This window comes from Carassius carassius, chromosome 2 (genome assembly GCF_963082965.1).
Source record: "Carassius carassius chromosome 2, fCarCar2.1, whole genome shotgun sequence".
In the NCBI taxonomy this organism is placed as follows: Eukaryota; Metazoa; Chordata; class Actinopteri; order Cypriniformes; family Cyprinidae; genus Carassius; species Carassius carassius.
Window position 1 is genome coordinate 16,662,650 of NC_081756.1, and position 18,694 is coordinate 16,681,343.

Genomic DNA, 18,694 nt, shown 5'->3' on the forward strand with positions numbered 1-18,694 from the left:
CGGTCAGTGTTTTTGTTGATGTTTTCATTTTTGTGTCAAACGTTCACATTCATGCAGCTGCTTTTGGCCCAGAGACATCGCATTACACGACTTCAGACTGAACTACACAGCACGGAGTAAATGCTTCATCTGCGTCAGAATGTTATGATTTTGAATTTCAACGGCTCTGGATTGGCCCAGACGAGACCTCTTATGTCATCCATTTGGTCGTAGTCTGGAGCCCTGCTCTTAACGAATAATTCCCTGAGCAGATCAAAGCTGGCAACTTCTACATGAGGACTTTGCCTTGTTTAAATCGAGAAGGAGGCCTGCACGACTCACCATGAACCTCCCATCGGAGTCCTTGCAGAAGTTTGTTGGTTTCAACTAGCATATGCTGTAAGCGTTAACTTCTTAGAAGAGTTACGCTTCGTCCCAGATGTAGCTTATCCACTGCTGTGCTGACTTATCCAGTTCTTTAATAAAGCACAGCGACAGGCCAATTCATCGCAACGTCTCAGGAGGCTACACCTCATCATTCGAAATGGAGCACATGGGGTTACAAGGTTACACACGCCCGGCTCATCTAATAATAAACCTCTCGGATGTTTTTCAGCGCTCATTTAAATGAAGTCTCTCTTTTCCAATTTGCATTGCTACTGAAAACACAGCTCTGCATTGGTTAGAGTTGCAGTTTGCAGAAGCGGTAAGTTTTCGTTACATGTGATTTGAGTATGTGTATGTTTGAAGGAGAGGGGGAGGGTGTGTAGGCTGTGGGTCTGTGTTTGTCTGATGTTTGTTAAGTGGTGCCCACACACATCTCTCGCTCGCATGCTGCCTCTTTCGTTAACTTCTGTGGCTTTTATGTGGCTCGCGTTCTGCTGAGGTATCCTGTTTACTTGTGCTAACTGCTGGATGAACATCTATTGACTGAATCGTGCCTCACACCTTGTCTGCTGCACATCTGCTAGACATTTTCATACATTTATTATCTGCTTATTTACATATCTGACATTCAATTATACTTAAAAGTCTCAAAAGGTTTTTTTTTCACAGCATTCAGCTTTTCCACTATAGAAATACATGAATTCTTAATATATATAAAATTAGAAAAGTTATTTTAAATTGTAATAATTCACTAAGGGGGTTTTTTTTACTATATTTTCTTCAAATAATTGCAGCCTTGGTGAGCTTAAGAGACTTCTTTCAGAAACATTTAAAGAATGTTCTACGTAAATAATTTTCTCTATCTTTGCAAGCTGGATGAAAAGTTGTTTGCTCTCTGAAGCTGGATGGGAAACGATGCAAGTCTTTATTGTGGCAGCAAGTGTGGAACAGTCGCATGCAGGAGGGTGCGTTTTAAAGGTGCTGACCTGATATCACACTCAACCTGATAACACAAACAATTGCATTTGCTCAAACAACCCCCCCCACCACTCTTTCCATCTTTATTTCACTGTGCTGTGGAGCAATGTTTAAGCCTTTTGGCATTGCCTGGCCTGATGATTTTCCACAAAGGTCATGTGCCACAGGGTCAGTGGCTTTATAGTGGGCTTTGATGAAGTTACAGTTCAGCTGCTTTGTGAGTTACTGAGCTCATGGCGCCTTCCTCCGGAAGTCTGGCCAGTGAATCAGCCCCCCTTCCCTGCATTCCTCATGTGGCCTCAGTATGCATGCATGCATGCCTCACCCCGTCCCCCTGGTCTAGCCTAGTATAAGCCACCCAGTCTCCTCAGGCCTAGCCCAGCATGCAGACCATCCAGTGTTGCCAAGTCTGCGATTTTCCCGCGGAACTGGGCTACTTTAACACTGTTGCTGTGTGTTGTTTTTCCATGTCCGCGGGTTGAAAAACAACCTCAGTAACATGATATTTAGTCCCTGGAATGCAAATTTTATCAAGGGAACCATGCCAAAACAGGTGTATTTTATCCCCGGAATGTAAATTTTTTTTTTATGGGGGACCCTCCTGGAAAGCAATTGTGCTAGTTTTGAGTAACGATTGGCCAGGGTTTTGTGAAAACCTGGCAACCCTGCCACCACCTGTACTTACAAGGAAGATTTTTCCAACATATGTGCATAAACCATTTACATTTACATTTACTGAATTCCTAAAATTGCGTAAAAGTTTTGACGTTCCTCAACATGTAATGTGAATAAGCAATTCACTAACAATTTGCTGAGGAGGTCTCTGATCGATTGCTAATGAATTGCTTATTCACATAACATGTTGAGGAACTATCAGAACTTTTTTGATGCACATTTAGGAATTAATTCAGAAAATGTGTTTCCATCGTAGTTTATGCACATATCTTAATGCTAAACCAACAAAAGGTTGTACCTCAAGTGAGCATATGCTTTTCATGCGCATTTTGGAAATCTGAAGTGCACTTTGGTGTTTCCACCCATCAAATTTATGCCAAATCTGCATACAGATATGTAGATAGAAAACTTTTTGTGGTGTATAGTTTTTCTGTTAGCTGTTTACTACAGTTCAAACTGTGATGGTAATCCAATGGCACGGTTTCCTTCAATTCATTTACATTGTTGGGGTAGACCGGGACTGAGGATTTCAGGAATCCAGGCTCAGTGATGCTAATAATCTTCTTTTCTTGTAAACATCAAAGGCCTTTGTAGAGCAATAAATGAGAACTTTTCATAATATATGTATATTTTTATAATCATTTAATATAATAGACAATTAAATCACACAGAATCCAGTCCAACTGATCTGTATGATTGTACTGCAGGAGATCTTCTCAGTCCACGGGGGCAGCCCAGTTGTCCGCGAACAAGACAGGTTCAGTTTAGTCGGCCGAGTTGAGTTTATTAGCGATGCAGCTGTTTTATAGAGGGCAGGGGGCCGGACAGCTCCTCAACAGCTGATGGATGTGTGTTCTCACAGCCCGTGTCATGACCTGAGAGCATGTGGCCCACTAAAACCACTTGGCCAAAGAGTCATGTCAAGTGGGCCTGATAAATGTTTGGCATAACCAACCAAAACATTTGATATTTCTGTTTGGCAGGACCTGACCCCAGATTGATCCTGTATAGCTACGGTTGCAGTAACCTCTAATCTTCAGCAACCAAAACATTCTTTCAGGTTTAAGATCTAATTCCTCTGTCAAAATAGAGTGATGTTTTTTGAGAAGGAGGAACACTTTGATTTAGTGTGATCTGTTTCACCCTCCCCGGGTGTAAAAATGGTGTCTGGATATGAATTGTACAGCTCCCTCCTTACTTTCTCAAACAGAAGGGCTCTTGAGGACAGTCGATGCATAGTGCCATTAGCTCTTATTTATTAGCAGCATTCTGGTGCTTTAATAACATTTCTGTTCTCTGTGTGCATTGGGAAACCGCTGGCCTAAAACGGTAATGGTGCTGTATGTCTGTCAGGCTGCCAAGCAAAGATCTCATTCTGTTAGTCTTTCTGGAACAACGCACAAGCCTCTTTTTAACTTCCAAAATATCATAGTATTACGTAGCCAGAAAGCTGTGTGAAGGTGTTTTCTTCTGACCTTAGAAAGCATGGTGGCAGTGAAATTCGGACCGTGTGGGTGGTAAACGTCGAGCCAAAGAGCAGTAACCATAAAAGAAGGCTGTTTGATTAGACGGGGGTCGAGAGGGTGACTGCTCTCGGCCCTCCCGTGCTGCTGATAGTCGTATTTGACACGGCTGACTCGCTCCACATTCCAAGCATTGAATGGCTGCAGTATGCTATCACATGACCTCATCCATCTCTGTCATGTACTTCCTGGAATCTGAAGTGGTCTGGTAATAAGTGTCAATACTATCAATATTAGTGTTGCACCTCAGCAGTGGTCGATTGATATGTGTTTTTCGACAGCCGATGCCGATATCTTGCCGATATGATTTGTAAAAATTATTATTATTATTAATATTTAAAAAATGTGAAATCATTTGACAATGGATTCAAAAGTAAATGTGTAAAAGAAACATGTTTATTCTTTAGATGACAGTATTTTTCACAAATAAATAAATATTTAATGCAAATATAATTAAAAAGAAAGTAAACACTGTAACCAACAGGGCACTTAGTATTCTTGGAAGTTTGTATGCATTGGGAATCATATTTTTCAAATAAAGCCAGGGTAACCCTCATTTTACATACAGCACAGAGAAAATGACATGAATATGACAGTGGGGAAATGCATAAAGCGCAGCACTATTTGAAATCACGAGTTTATAGTTAAAGCATTCAATTCACATGGACAGACCGTCACACAGAGAACACACAATCATGCTGGATACACTACACACTTCACAAAATCTCACAGCTGGATTCGACTAAGTTTGCAAGGTTTGTGGAATTAAATGTTCATTAGTCATTCAAAGATTTGTTTAAATTATATAAATGCGTATTTGCTTTATGCTGACAGCAAACGAGAAAGTATTATAACTTTTACCTTTCTATTACTAATAGGCCTGATATAAAAGCAATTGTTATAATACTTTCTGTATACATTAATTCATTTGTCTAACCATTCTATCTGATTATTAGACAGACTTCTATCCATAGACATAACTGTTAACAACGACAATGAACAAGAGAGAGAGTGTGAGCACTGTGTGTGCTCAGACGCTGCCACTCTCAGCATCGAACACATCGGTCAAGCAGAAAAACTTAGAATTTTTCTTTTTTAGGTGAACTATCCCTTTAATAGAGTGGCCAGAATATCATAGGCTGTATCCAAAATGTCTTTATACACCATGATGCACAATTCCCTCATTAGTTTAGTCCACTTTAAGGAGTGAATGAAAACAAGTGTGCAAATTGGAACATAGAGTTCTTCGGTAGTGTTGCACAATATACCAGTACTAAAAAGGTATTTTGATATACCCCGCCAATTTATTCCAAATTTTTTATATTACCGTTACTTTAAGAATTTCAGCATTTTAATAAGAGCCGTATTCCCTTATTTGCTTCGATGTGTGACAACAAGACAGTGTGTGTTCAGCGATCTGCTTCCCTGCATGAACACTGGCCATGCCAAACTCTATATATAAGCATAGCGCAGCACTGCTTAAAGTTATCAACAATTTAGGAGTGAATAAGAAACATGCATGAATGAGAAAATAAAGCATGGGACGTGTTTGATGTTTAAAAGTGTTATTAAGGGCAATGGACCTTTTTCATATTTCCAGGTCTCTCAGCAGCGGAAATCATCATAGTTGGGTTAACTTGAAGAGTAGTGAATGGGAGAGTACCACAAATATATTTTTTTGCACTTCCATTTGTTCAAATAGCAAAAGAAAAACTTGTAATAACTTTCAATAAAAGGAAAAAAAAATGTAGATCAGAAAACGGCAGTCAGAAGACAGAACGATGTCAAATTTACCAACCCTCCCATAGACGCTGCATTAGAAAAACCTTGCGTTTGCGTTAAGTTTTGTTTTTGTAATTCGATGCAAAGGTGATATAATACAAAGTTCACTTATATTAAATATTAATATTAAATATTAACAGCAGCATTCTGGGTCTGATTCCAGCCAAAACCAAAAAGTCTGTTTTCCCTTTCACAACTAAAAAATCAGAGGCCACAGTGGCAGCCTAGCAACATTAGTGGCTAAACTCTGGAGCTAGAGCTCACGGGGAGGCTGAGTGTGCTTCTACTTGTTTTCTAGGCAGGTGACAAGGAAGTGTGTTACACAACTGGAAACCAGTTCTTCAAACTGTGGTAAAGTATAGGCCATGACGCAGAGTCGTCAGCTGTTGATTAAAAGCCAGTTGTGTGAAATGAGCTCTTTGAGTGTCTTGAGTGGGGCGGTTGCTTTTCGTGTGTCTTTATAGGACCCCCTGGAGAGTTCAAACAGAGTGCTTAGATCACGCTGATCTTTTGCAACATGATTAAAGGCCTGAAACTATTGGTCAGCTCTCTCAGTCTTTCTGTTCTTTTTTTAAACTCTGCAGGGATGCTCCTCTTGTTGGCAAAGCCATCAACAGGCTCCATTGAACTATTTCAGGTTTATGAAGCTCCTCTTCAAAAACTATTCACAGGTGTCCTACACGCACACATCGATGATGGTTTGGACTTCCCCATGGTCTGTTTATATGGTTTTGTGTGGATTTGTAATGCAAGTTTATACTTTTTAACAGGGCACCTGTAGATTCCTTCACCCACAGATGGAAGTTTTCATGCCTGACCAGCTGCTCTGAGGAGTTTCCATGGCTTTCAGAAGATTTGCTCAGCCCACTGCTGGGAACGATCAATGACTGTGCTGGAATTCTTGATTGCATATGCAAATAAAGAGTCGTGTGTCTACTTGTTGGTTCTGCAGCTTCAAGCCTCTAGCTGCAGTTCATGTGATGACAAACTGCATGGAAATGCATTTTCTTGGATGAAACGCATGGTGTCAACAGGAAGTTTACTGTGTCCCACAGGTTTCAGATGAGCATCAGCCCATTTTATTGGTTACAAAAGATGTGAGCAGTGAAAAATCTATTCAGCAACAGTTACTCCCTATACACTCCTTGTTCTTGTTCATATTGTTATTATTGAATGAAATGTTTGGCTGTTCCATGAGCTCATGGGAAAAATAGGCGTTTCTCCAGGAAATGGAGGTTCTTTTGTGTGCTAGTCAGTCTGTACTGAACAAGAGGGTAATGGAGGCCCTGAACTCCACACCACAGTCCATCTGCTTCATCTTAACCATTCCATTACAGCTATTTGCCAATGATAACTGATGTGATATCTGGTCTTATGGCTTTTTGAGAAAAAATATAATAATAATAATTAGGGCTGAAACGATTCCTCGTACTCGATTACAAAAAATGATCGAGGCAAATTCATCTGGCGCGGAGTCCGAAATCGCATACTGCAATTAGGGGCCGTTCACATATCGCGCCTAAAAACGCGTGGAAAACGCTTGGAGCGTCGCTTTCTCCTTCTTTCCAAAGCGCTCGGGCAGAAGCACTCCTGAGGCGTCTGCCGTTGCTAAGCAACAATGACGCGCTCTCTCCATTAAGAAGCAGAAATTTCAGCAAAGGATAAATGGATTTGCAGCACAAAAAAAATCGCATCAGTAACTCTGCTACTAAATTTATTTCAAAATGGCAATCCATATACAGCCATGATCAGCTGTTCCTTTATCTTGGCTGAGCTTTCAACGTTGTTACGGGAAAGGATGAAGCTGAATGTTTAGTTCTTGTCACATGACCATTGTGACCACATTATATGATTATGAAAAACAGTATACAAGTTTCACCCAAATTTAATTTGTCTTTTAATTTATGAAATTTAAACATTTTATTTTTGGTAAATAAGATTTGCTATTAAAATTAAAACATGGAAGAAATATTGTGATTTATTTCTTTAAAAAATAAAGTTTTATAAAAAAAATTCAACAGTAGTAGCAGTATCACATACATTTTACTAAATAATAGTAATATTTCTAGCACAATGCCTTTATGTAAAAATGAACTTTTAGGCCTAATGAATGCATATTTGTCATTTTAACTGAACTTAAGACTGGTGATGCTTAAGATATTTTTGGTCATTGAGGGTTTCTGTAAAAAAATAGTAATAGATCATATTAATTATTATTAAAAGATAATACTACTACTAATTCTACTATCATACTAATGTATATACAATGCACTATGAATTGATGAGCTGCTGGGTTCATGAATATTAATCATGTTGTCTGCGTTCGGTCAAACTGATTTGCTGAAATCAAAACAGGGACGGTACTAGATCAGCGCCAGCCAATGAAATTGCCATTTGCGCATTAGCTCCGCCCACTACCGGAGAAACCAGTTTGTCTTCTGCTTGTTCGAAAATGAATATGAATAATTCTAATTGAACTCCATTATTTTGACAGGAGAAGACAACAAAGAATAGTTTACATATAGCGTGTCGATTCAGCGTGGTAAGACTCTCTCTCTCTCTCTTTGCATGTGTGAGAAACAGCTCTATCAGTAAAGCGACGGTGAGTCATGCGCCTTCACAAAGAGTTTACAGAGCATCAAATACAGGTGCGCTGTGCGTCCATTGAGATGAACTGAAAAGTTCAGATCGCTTGATGGAGAGAGAACTCTGAAGCTCAGATGCTGAAATTAATGCAAGTGTCATGCGCTTCAGTCTATGTAGTAAACAAACCCGCACGTCTCTGCCATTCATTAATTCACACAGAGACGCTCAGAACACAGATTCATATTTCAAACAACTTTTGCGGCTTAACATTTACAGATACTGGTCCATATGGAGATTTTGATTTGATTAATTTATGCTAACTTTGACAAATTCCATGACTGTCCATATTAAAATGTAAGTTTCATTTTCATGACTGGATTTTGAGATTCCGTCCTCGTTTTCTGCTTTGCGGAAATCATAGCGCTGAACCGGGTTTGAACGGGACCTCGGTACTACCAGTACTTAAAGAAACCTGGTACCGTCACATTTACATTTTTTTAGTACCGACTTGGTACCGAAGTACCGGGTCTTTTGACAACACTATTTCTAGCACAATGCCTTTATGTAAAAAATAACTTTTAGGCCTAATGAATGCATATTATTCATTTTAACTGAACTTAAGACTGGTGATGCTTAAGATATTTTTGGTCATTGAGGGTTTCTGTAAAAAAAAAAATAGTAATAGATCATATTAATTATTATTAAAAGATAATACTACTACTAGTTCTACTATCATACTAATGTATATACAATGCACTATGAATTGATGAGCTGCTGGGTTCATGAATATTAATCACGTTGTCTGCGTTCGGTCAAACTGATTTGCTGAAATCAAAACAGGGATGGTACTAGATCAGCGCCAGCCAATGAAATTGCCATTTGCGCATTAGCTCCGCCCACTACCAGAGAAACCAGTATGTCTTCTGCTTGTTCGAAAATGAATATGAATAATTCTAAATGAACTCCATTATTTTGACAGGAGAAGACAACAAAGAATAGTTTACATATAGTTTGTCGATTCAGCGTGGTAAGACTCTCGCTCTTTCTTTCTTTGCATGTGTGAGAAATAGAGCCCGACCGATATATCGGCCGGCCGATATTATCGGCCGATATAAGCTAATTGCATTTAAATCGGCATCGGCATTTATAACGGCCGATGAAACATGAGAAACAGAGTCTCATGCTTCACTCATGTTATGAGTGTTGCATAGTGTGCCCACCAGAGGGAGCTCTGCAGCTCCAGAGTTAACAACAGCGCCAGAAGTCCACTACAGAAGAAAGCGATCAACTGTTTTGACGGTGAGTCTGTCGTTCGTCATGTGAAATGATTGTAGATTTAGTTCATACCCTGTATATAAAAACTGTGTGGTAGTTTTAGCTAACGGTCCTATCATTATTACTTCTAAATATTCTGTAACATCACTTACAGCCGCTAATGCATTGCTATATTAGATTAGCCACAAAGCTAATACCATGTATATCAGTGGAAGAGCGCGAACGTTAATAGGAGGTCAAACTATAACGTTAGCGTTTAACTTATTCTTATTCTATTGCGGTGTGTTTCCCACATAATGACCGCGTAATTGGGCCTTTCACACAGGACGCGGTATGCACGGCGCTTGCCGCTGGGCTCAGCGTTGCCCTTCAGATACAACGCGATTTGCGCTGCGCTATGGCATAGGCGGAGTTTTAAAAACGTTTAGCGGGAGCTCTTTCATAGTCTGTTCCTCCTCCTTTCGGTCAGCAGCAAACATGTATCTGTCCCGTTGTAAGAAGCGAGCGATAGCGCTAGTCCTGATGATGAGAATTAAGAGAGAAGCAAGGAAGAAGAGGCTACCCTCAGGTCCAGAGAACAATTTGGTGAATTCAGGCTGGTTACGTTACTCTAACGCTAATAGCTTCCTTTTTAGCAGGCCCCTTAAATGCTTGCTATTAACTTGTTTGAAGGTGGTTCTTCTCAAAATTGACAGCGGTGTGTTCATGACACTAACGTTAACCATTCAACTTCGAATTGATTCCGTAATCTTCCGGTAATAGTAGGCAAGACGATGTTTTGATTCAGACTGCACAAAGAGAAGAGGAGAAGATATACGGGTCTGTTGTGAATGTGTCTGTGAGAGCAAATATAGTGTAGTTACAGCAACTACAGTAGGTGCGTCAGAAATGATTAAACCAGAGGGGACATGTAAATAAATGTGAGCTGAACAAGCGCTTTTTTTTTTTTTTTACATATTGTTTCAGCTATACATATACATAAGCAGCTTTACAGACATAACAGGAAAATGTTGAAATAATATTGTTAAATATAAGTAGGTAATACCTATTGCTTGACAAATAAAAAAATATATATATATTTCTCATTTTTGCCTATGTAGGAGATCCCAGTTTATTATTATTATAATTCTAATGATGACATGAGTAATGATACATGGTGATATTATTAATACACATGCTTATTCTTTCTCCGTCTCTCTTTCTGCCTACAGATGGCTGAAAAAGGTGAATGCTGTAGCAGCAAAGTGTGGGACTACTTCTGCAAATACTTTAACTTTAGTATTATAATTTATTTACAGTAAACACACAGACTGTTTTTTGATCATTAAAAAATATATACTTTTGATGTGCAATTGTTTAGTCATTGAGACTGTAATCTAAGGCTTTTTTTTTTTTTTTTTTACATAGTCCATTCTGGAAAATGGTTTATACAGCCCACATACATAGAACAGGCAGATATTTTGCTATTGAATGTTGTGTAAATGCAGTTTATAGGAAATGGGTCTAATATCCAGATTATTTTTAAAATCAAAATATCGGCTTATAAATCGGCTCTTTTCGAGTTAATATCGGCATCGGCATCGGCCCCCAAAAATCCATATCGGTCGGGCTCTAGTGAGAAACAGTGCTATCAGTAAAGCGACGGTGAGTCGTGCGCCTTCACAAAGAGTTTACAGAGCATCAAATACAGGTGCGCTGTGCGTCCATTGAGATGAACTGAAAAGTTCAGATCGCTTGATGGAGAGAGAACTCTGAAGCTCAGATGCTGAAATTAATGCAAGCGTCATGCGCTTCAGTCTATGTAGTAAACAAACCCGCACGTCTCTCCCATTCATTAATTCACACAGAGCCGCGCAGAACACAGATTCATATTTCAAACAACTTTTGCGGCTTAACATTTACAGATACTGGTCCATATGGAGATTTGATTTGATTAATTTATGCTAACTTTGACAAATTCCATGACTGTCCATATTAAAATGTAAGTTTCATTTTCATGACTGGATTTTGAGATTCAGTCCTCGTTTTCTGCTTCGTGGAAATCATAGCGCTGAACTGGGTTTGAACGGGACCTCGGTACTACCGGTACATAAAGAAACCTGGTACCGTCACATTTACATTTTTTTAGTACCGACTTGGTACCGAAGTACCGGGTCTTTTGACAACACTAGTGGCCTATGACTTTTACACAGTACTGTAATTACAATTGAAGATAACTTTTTTCCATTTTAATATATTTTATAAGGAAATGTGATGGCACTGCTGAATTTTCTTTAGCCATTACTCTAGTCTTCCGTGTCACATGATACTTCAGAAATAATTTTAATATGCTGACTTGTTGCTTAGGAAACATTTCCTATTATTAGTGATCAAACAGTGATGCTTAATATTTTTGTGAAAACTATCATACTGTTTGCAGGATTCTTTCATAAATGGAATTTATGAATTGTTTAATTATTTTCAATTATATCCATGGGTACTGCTTATTAATTACACTTGTATGGTTTGTATGGATGATGGATCCCTGCCAGTTTACATGTGAATGTACAGTGTGATTCAGATCTTAAATGTGTGTCAGATGGATCAATGTGGAGGCATCTTTGGTTAGGAAGTGGGTGAATGGTGAAGGCACAGTGTAGTTTGGTGTGCTCATTTTTTTATTTTTTTTTATGCTTGCATTTTTATTTTCAGACAGTTACAGATACCCATCTCTTGTATTGCTGTAAGACTACAAGATCTCCAGTCTGACTGCTGTTCTTTGCATTAGCTCCCTTTTTTTTCTGTGCAAACTACCGCTTATTGTTTAAAGGTATGAATTGACTGGGTGGATAGAGGCAGAGCCGGGGGCAGTGCACCTACATCAGGCAGGAGGGGTGGCATTTATATTTCTGGGTGATTGTATTGGGTGGGAAGCATGCAATCTGAGATCACATGCAGTTGCTGAATTGTGTGCGTGCTGTTTTTTTTCTCCTTTCACTTTTGAAATCAATCACGTTCAGCAAGGAGGGGAGAGGAGGAGGATAAGTGGGGGATTCAGTAACCCATTTTGGGGGGGGGGGTAGTATTGTGCCCTGGATAGTATTGTGCCGATAGATGATAGTATTGTGTATCGACGATAGTCAGAGATATTGCCTGTGGCTGATACCTTTGAAAGTAACAAGTCAATTATTATTATATTATTACTACTAGTAAAAGAGTAGCACAATAACGTGCATCGTCACTATGACAAACCCTTGATGGCATTGATTTTGGCTTTTGTTCACACAGGGCTTGTTCTGGGACTGAACCCGACAATGTTTTTAGGTCCCCTACCCGGGATCTATCTCTGAATCAATCCCGGGATGTGTTTGTGTTCACACAGAAGCACTCTGGCAATTTTCCGGGACCAATGTTGAGTGTGAAAGGGGTTTAACATTAGGTTGATTTTAGTCTTTATCCTGGAGTTGGTTCACTCTCCGGCTATGAAACCAAGTTAATAATTAAATAAGTTAGCATGATAATATAGTGTATTGGTGATCTCATAGGCTGACGATATTACGATATGACTATATGACTATGGAGCATATCGCCCAACACTACTGGATAGAGGTTGCATGCATGGATGGAGGTATTAGGTGTGTGTTAAATCAAAAAAGAAAGATAAATTACTGGACTGGAAAGGAGTCTCCATGTGTGCATTGGGAGGGTGGGCGGAACGGGAATATCTCTTTTGTGAAATCATCACCATCCACAGGACTGTGCATTGCTGGCTGCTGGCCCTGTAGGTGGAGTTTCCTTCCTATAGGCCAAATGTTGGAGGTGCCTTGTTGATTTCGACTCACTGGGTTGGGCCTTTTCCTCTCCTCTCCACTCCTCTCCCAAAATGCTTTACGTCAGGTGGCTTGGATCACCCTTTATGGCAGCTGAGACTTGTATGACACAGTTGGAAACTCTGGCTAGCACTCTTTAATTGGTATACCTTGGCACAGAGGACATTTATAAGGCCTTCAGGGAGTTTGGAGGCCCCTTAAAATTTGCTAAATGATTGATGAATGAAGTGTATATATTGGGATCTCCTGCACTGGTACAGCTCAGCTAAATGGTTCCAAAACGTTTTTTTTTTTTTTTTGCATGGATGCCGCAGAAAAATACTTTGGTTCTCGAAGGAACAATTATCATATATATTATTTTTATATTTTAATTATTATATATATTTAATCTGGTCCCTACAGATTTACCTTTACAATTAATCATTTAACAGACAATCTGATAAGGAGAGGAGTAACGTGAGCTTTCTCTGGCTCCTTAAAGACAACCCTCTATGCTGTATTCTGGATCAGTTGTAGAGGCTTGATAGGAAATGGAGGAAGGCCCGCCAGGAGAACATTACAATAGTCCAGTCTGGAGAGAACAAGAGCTTGGACAAGAAGTTGGGTGGCTTGCTCCGACAGGAAGGGTCTAATCTTCCTAATGTTGTATAAGGCCGGGTCGAACCGGGTCGTTGTAGCAATATGGTCTGTGAAGAGTAACTGATGATCGACCACAACTCCTAGGTTTCTGGCTGTCCTGGAAGGAGTTATGGTTGACGAACCCAGCTGTATAGAGTATTTGTGATTAAAACGATGGGTTAGCTGGAACCACCAGTAAACTGTTTTAGTAAGGTTGAGCTGAAGGGCATTCATTCAGCTAGAAATGTCAATCAGACAGGCTGCAATGCGAGCAGCTACCGTTGGGTCATCTGGTTGGAATGAGAAGTAGAGTTGGGTATCATCAGCGTAGCAGTGATAACAAAAGCCATGCTTCTGAATGACAGATCCTAATGACATCATGTAGATGGAGAAGATAAGTGGTCCAAGTACTGAGCCTTGAGGAACCCCAGTAGCAAGAAGTTGTGTCTTAGAAACTTCAACTCTCCAAGACACCCTGAAGAATCTATCTGAGAGGTAGGACTTAAACCACAGGAGTGCGGTTCCATAAATGCCCATCTTTCTGAGGGTGGACAGTAGAATCTGGTGATTAACTGTGTCAAAAGCAGCAGACAGATCCAGCAAGATGAGTACTGAGGATTTGGAAGCTGCTCTTGCTAGTCGCAGGATTTCAGTAACCGAGAGCAGGGCAGTCTCAGTTGAGTGGCCGCTTTTGAAGCCAGATTGGTTGCGATCCAGGAGGTTGTTCTGTACAAGAAACATAGAGAGTTGGTTGAACACAACTCATTCAAGTGTCTTTGCAATGAATGGAAGAACGAATACCGGTCTGTAGTTTTTTAGAAGTGCTGGATTTAGAGAGCGTTTCTTAAGCAGTGGGCTTACCACAGCCTGCTTAAATGCTGAGGGAAATGTTCCAGAGTGTAGAGAGCAGTTGATAATGTGAGTAAGTGAAGGTATGTCTGAAGAAGAAATGGCTTGAAGGAGGTGATTGGAGATAGGATCAAGTGGACAAGTAGTAGGATGATTGGAAAGGATAAGTTTGAATGCGACCATCTCTGAGAGTGAAGAGGAGGAGGAGAGAGAGTGTATATTAGTCGTTATGAAGTTATCAACAGTTTATGGTGTGGAGAATTGGTCACTGGTGGTTCTTGTCTTATTTGTGAAGAAAACTGCAAAGTCGTCGGCTGCATGTCACTGTCTTCATCATGACCACATACACACACACAAACACACACACAAACACTTACCTATAAAGGGGAGGCTATAAAGAACCTTTTGCCCAATTAAAAGATTTCATGGATGTTAAAGGATCTTCATGGAACAATAGATGCAAATAAAGAACCTTTAATTTTCAGAGTGTCGACAGTAGATTTGTTGAGGTGAAGAGATGTGATTTGCATTTAGGATGGTTGTTTCTAAGAACAAACACTCTCTGTGTGGGAGTTTGTGTGTATTTGTATGAAGGCCAAAGCAGATGGACCCCCCACTGTTAGAGTCTGGTGAAGGTCATCTGGGACGTGCTGTCACACAGAGCAAAGGTAGGACAGCTGGGCATCGGGTCGGTGATGTGTACAGGTGGGCATTACTAAACAGCTACCCACAGCTACTGTTTGACTTTAAAATGAAGGCTTTGTTCAACCACAGACCCTCTACATGCGTGCTACAACCAAACCAGACTGTGTCATGGTTTACTTAGCTATTCTTTGGTTACAGTATTGACCCTAGAAGTTTCCACTGAATATTACAACCTTCTTTTGGTGGCAAGCAAGGGACTTACAAAAAAATAAATGAAGTAAATGTAGTTTTTGTATACTGTGTATTTTATCATAAAAATTTTTTTTTACTCTAAAAGTTCTTGTAATTGGTATTTTGAGCTATTGTTGCAGATAATTACTGTAATAAATTAAATGTTATAAATTAGGAATGTACTGATATTAAAATTCTGGAAAATGTTTATAAAAATCATATAAAAACATTAAAAGAAAATTTCTAAAAATCAGTTTAAATGTGTATATATAATGCCCTTATTTAAATAACTAATAAGTACAGTGTGCATTAAAATTATAAAAGCAAAGAAATAAAATCTGCAAAAAAGTATCACAATATAAAGTATCAAAATAAATGAGTAGCCCACCTGATTTCAACGTTGATAACAAAATGAAATGCTTCTTGAGACCAAGTCAGTATAATACAATTATTTCTCAAGGATCATGTGACACAGAAGACTAAAGTAATGGTGCTGGAAATTCAGCTTGGCCATCACAGGAATAAATTATATTTTAAAATGTATCAAATTATAATAATATTTCACAATATTACTGTTTTTACTGTATTTTTGATTAAAACAATGCAGACTTTGTAAGCATAAGACACAAAAAAATTAAAAACATTGAACTGATCCCAAATGTTTGAAAGGGGTATAGGTAAGGGTTTGTGTGTTTGTGTGTGTGGTCATGATGATGACAGTGACATGCTGTCAGTTTGATAGATTTGGCTCTGCAGGAAACTCTGTGGAATGTGTGAATGTGTCACCTCATTTTGCCTGTATCCCCCCACTGCCACGAGTGAGCGATGAAGTCGACTTCATGTGCAGCACTGCTGATTAGTTATTGAACAGTGGACGTGATGGAGTCTTGCACATAGTGCATACAGAGGAGTCACTGTGTGAAAGGATGACTGATGTCAAGAAAAACGCCAACATGCATGCTTTATTTGCTCACTTTCAGAAACGTTTGCAACTGTACTTTGCCTGCACTTAAAAGTAGCAGTACTGTATACTACAAATAATCATATTCTGCTCACAGCTTTTTTGGATCAGCACACAGGCAAATGTCTGTATTACCTGACAGTTATCACATGTCTCCTTGACAGCCAAAGAATCTAACCACAGCCTGCATGAGACAATCAGCAATCTTGGCATGAATTTGGGCTGGGAATCCCTTTTGGTATTTATTTATTTTTCAGTAGTTTCAGACAGCAGAGAGCATTTAGGAAAACTTTTAGGGAAAATTATTATTTTGAGAATTATTTTTATTTTATTTTTTTACAGCGACTTAAAAATAAGATGCGTTTACCTGAGGCAAAATTACAGATAATGTACCTTCAGAGAATTTATCCTGAATATTGAGTGTGAATTTTCTAGTTTATTAGGCAGTTTTTTCTGCTTGTTTTAAGAGGTCAGTGTTTTTTTTTTTAAAGAAATTATCCTATTGCTTTTCTTCAGCAAGAATTCATTACATTCGAATTGATTTTGAACTGTCTATTTATCATAGTAACCTGAAAAATCCTGAACAAACGTATCACTGTTTTCACAAGTATTAGGTTGAACAACTTTTCAAAATTGATCAGAAATGCTGATTTGAGGACCTGATAATACTTTTCTACTACATAATAGTGCAGCTGATAATTGTTCACCTTTAACTGGCAATACAGTGTATACAGGATACATTAGTTGAACAATTCATAATTAGATTTTTACAGAATAGGCTCTCTTTCAGAAGTTGAAACCATCCTCGATGAATGGTTGATGCGGAAAAGAGAACAAAGCTAAACTTTACTCTCATTTTTGGAGTGCTTCTCGTTTCGCTACTAAAAACAGATTACTAGTCCAATGGTTACAGGAACGTCAGTACTCAAACTCATAATAGGAAGCTACTGATGGGCATAGTGTGTGAGCATGAGCATGTGTTCAGATGACACAGAGACAAGCCAGAACATAACATTCAACTGTCGTCACTTAAACAGCCTCCTGGGGGGAAAGGCACAAAAAACATGGGGAAAAATGCTTCCTTAGAACTCCCCGTTTTCCTACAAACTGATAGCGTGTTTAGATTTGCATAGAAATATAGCCTCTGGAAACAGAAAAGTTTGCGGTTAATTAACCGTAATAATCAACCCCAAACGGAGGGCTGCTTGGATAATGTTGATGTGAAGTCGGTGTTTTGACCGTACACACAAGGGCAGACATCTTTCATTTTAATCTTTCAGAAGAGAGAACAGTTTGTCTGTTGGGTTGTGTTTTGAGTCTAAACTCTCATTTAGCATAGCTTTCAAAACAAATACTCTTTATGAATGTCGATTCCCTCGAATCTGAAGTTAGTGATGCTTTTTATGATGTTTGTGTACGAAGGTTCCTCAAAAGGGAACCTGGTTTCAGACGGGCTTCCAGAGCACAGTAACATCACGTCTAATGATCTAAAATGAATTCAAGTGAGCTTTATATATAAGCAAGCACATTTTTTGAGACTACATTGCTTATTTCTGGGTAAAAAATATTGTCATTTTTAAGTAAAATTCTTTTAACTGCTTCATCAGACGCCATTTTTTATTAATTTCCACCGTCTGTCAAACCACATGCACAGGATTCTGGGATATTGTAAGCTGTCAACGAGACATCTATTCTATCAAAATCCAAAGAGATTAAAGCATTTTAGTACAGAGGATGTCACTGGTATTGGATGTGAATGTGTCTTGATACCTTCCCACCTCATAATACAGTATTTTTATAATCTGATGTGATATTGACCTTTCTTATGTTTACATTTTCTCTCTTTTTGCATTTAGTCATACTTCGTCACTGACTATGACCCTACGATTGAAGACTCCTACACAAAACAGTGTGTGATTGACGAGAGGCCTGCGCGGCTGGACAGTAAGTATGCTGATGGATGAAGGAGTCCGATTGTCAAACAAATCACAGGATGTAGGGAAACAACATACTGCTTTCTGGCAGCAAAGATTAGGGATGGGTACTGAACTTCGATGCCTTTATGGTATCGAACGAAAAACTTCGATACTATGAGTATCGAAAAATTATTTATCTTTCGGTGCCAAATTTCTGTGTCTGTGTGAGCTTGTAGCATACGTGCATGTAAGGACCTAAATTCGCCGTGATTGGCTGTCCACCACCACGTGACGTAACGGGGAGGATTTCTGAAGATACTTGCAGTCACACAACACAAGTGTAGTTGTTTTTTCTCAAAACGTTTCCGTTTTACAATGCCAAAGAGGTCTAAAGTGTGGCTACACTTTATAAAAGTGGATGCCAAGTCAGCAAAGTGCAACATATGCGATAAGAGTATTGCAACCAAAGAAGGCAATACC

At 39.1% G+C, this 18,694-nt stretch overlaps 1 protein-coding gene across 1 annotated transcript in view; it reads left to right on the plus strand.

Annotated features, from left to right (window-relative positions):
* LOC132104529 (ras-related protein R-Ras2-like) overlaps window positions 1-18,694 on the plus strand; it is a 38,643-nt gene that overhangs the window by 8,967 nt on the left and 10,982 nt on the right. Inside the window, exon 2 of the mRNA XM_059510084.1 lies at window positions 18,155-18,242. Within this exon, the coding sequence (XP_059366067.1) occupies window positions 18,155-18,242 (88 nt within the window). The remainder of the gene's footprint in view (window positions 1-18,154; window positions 18,243-18,694) is intronic.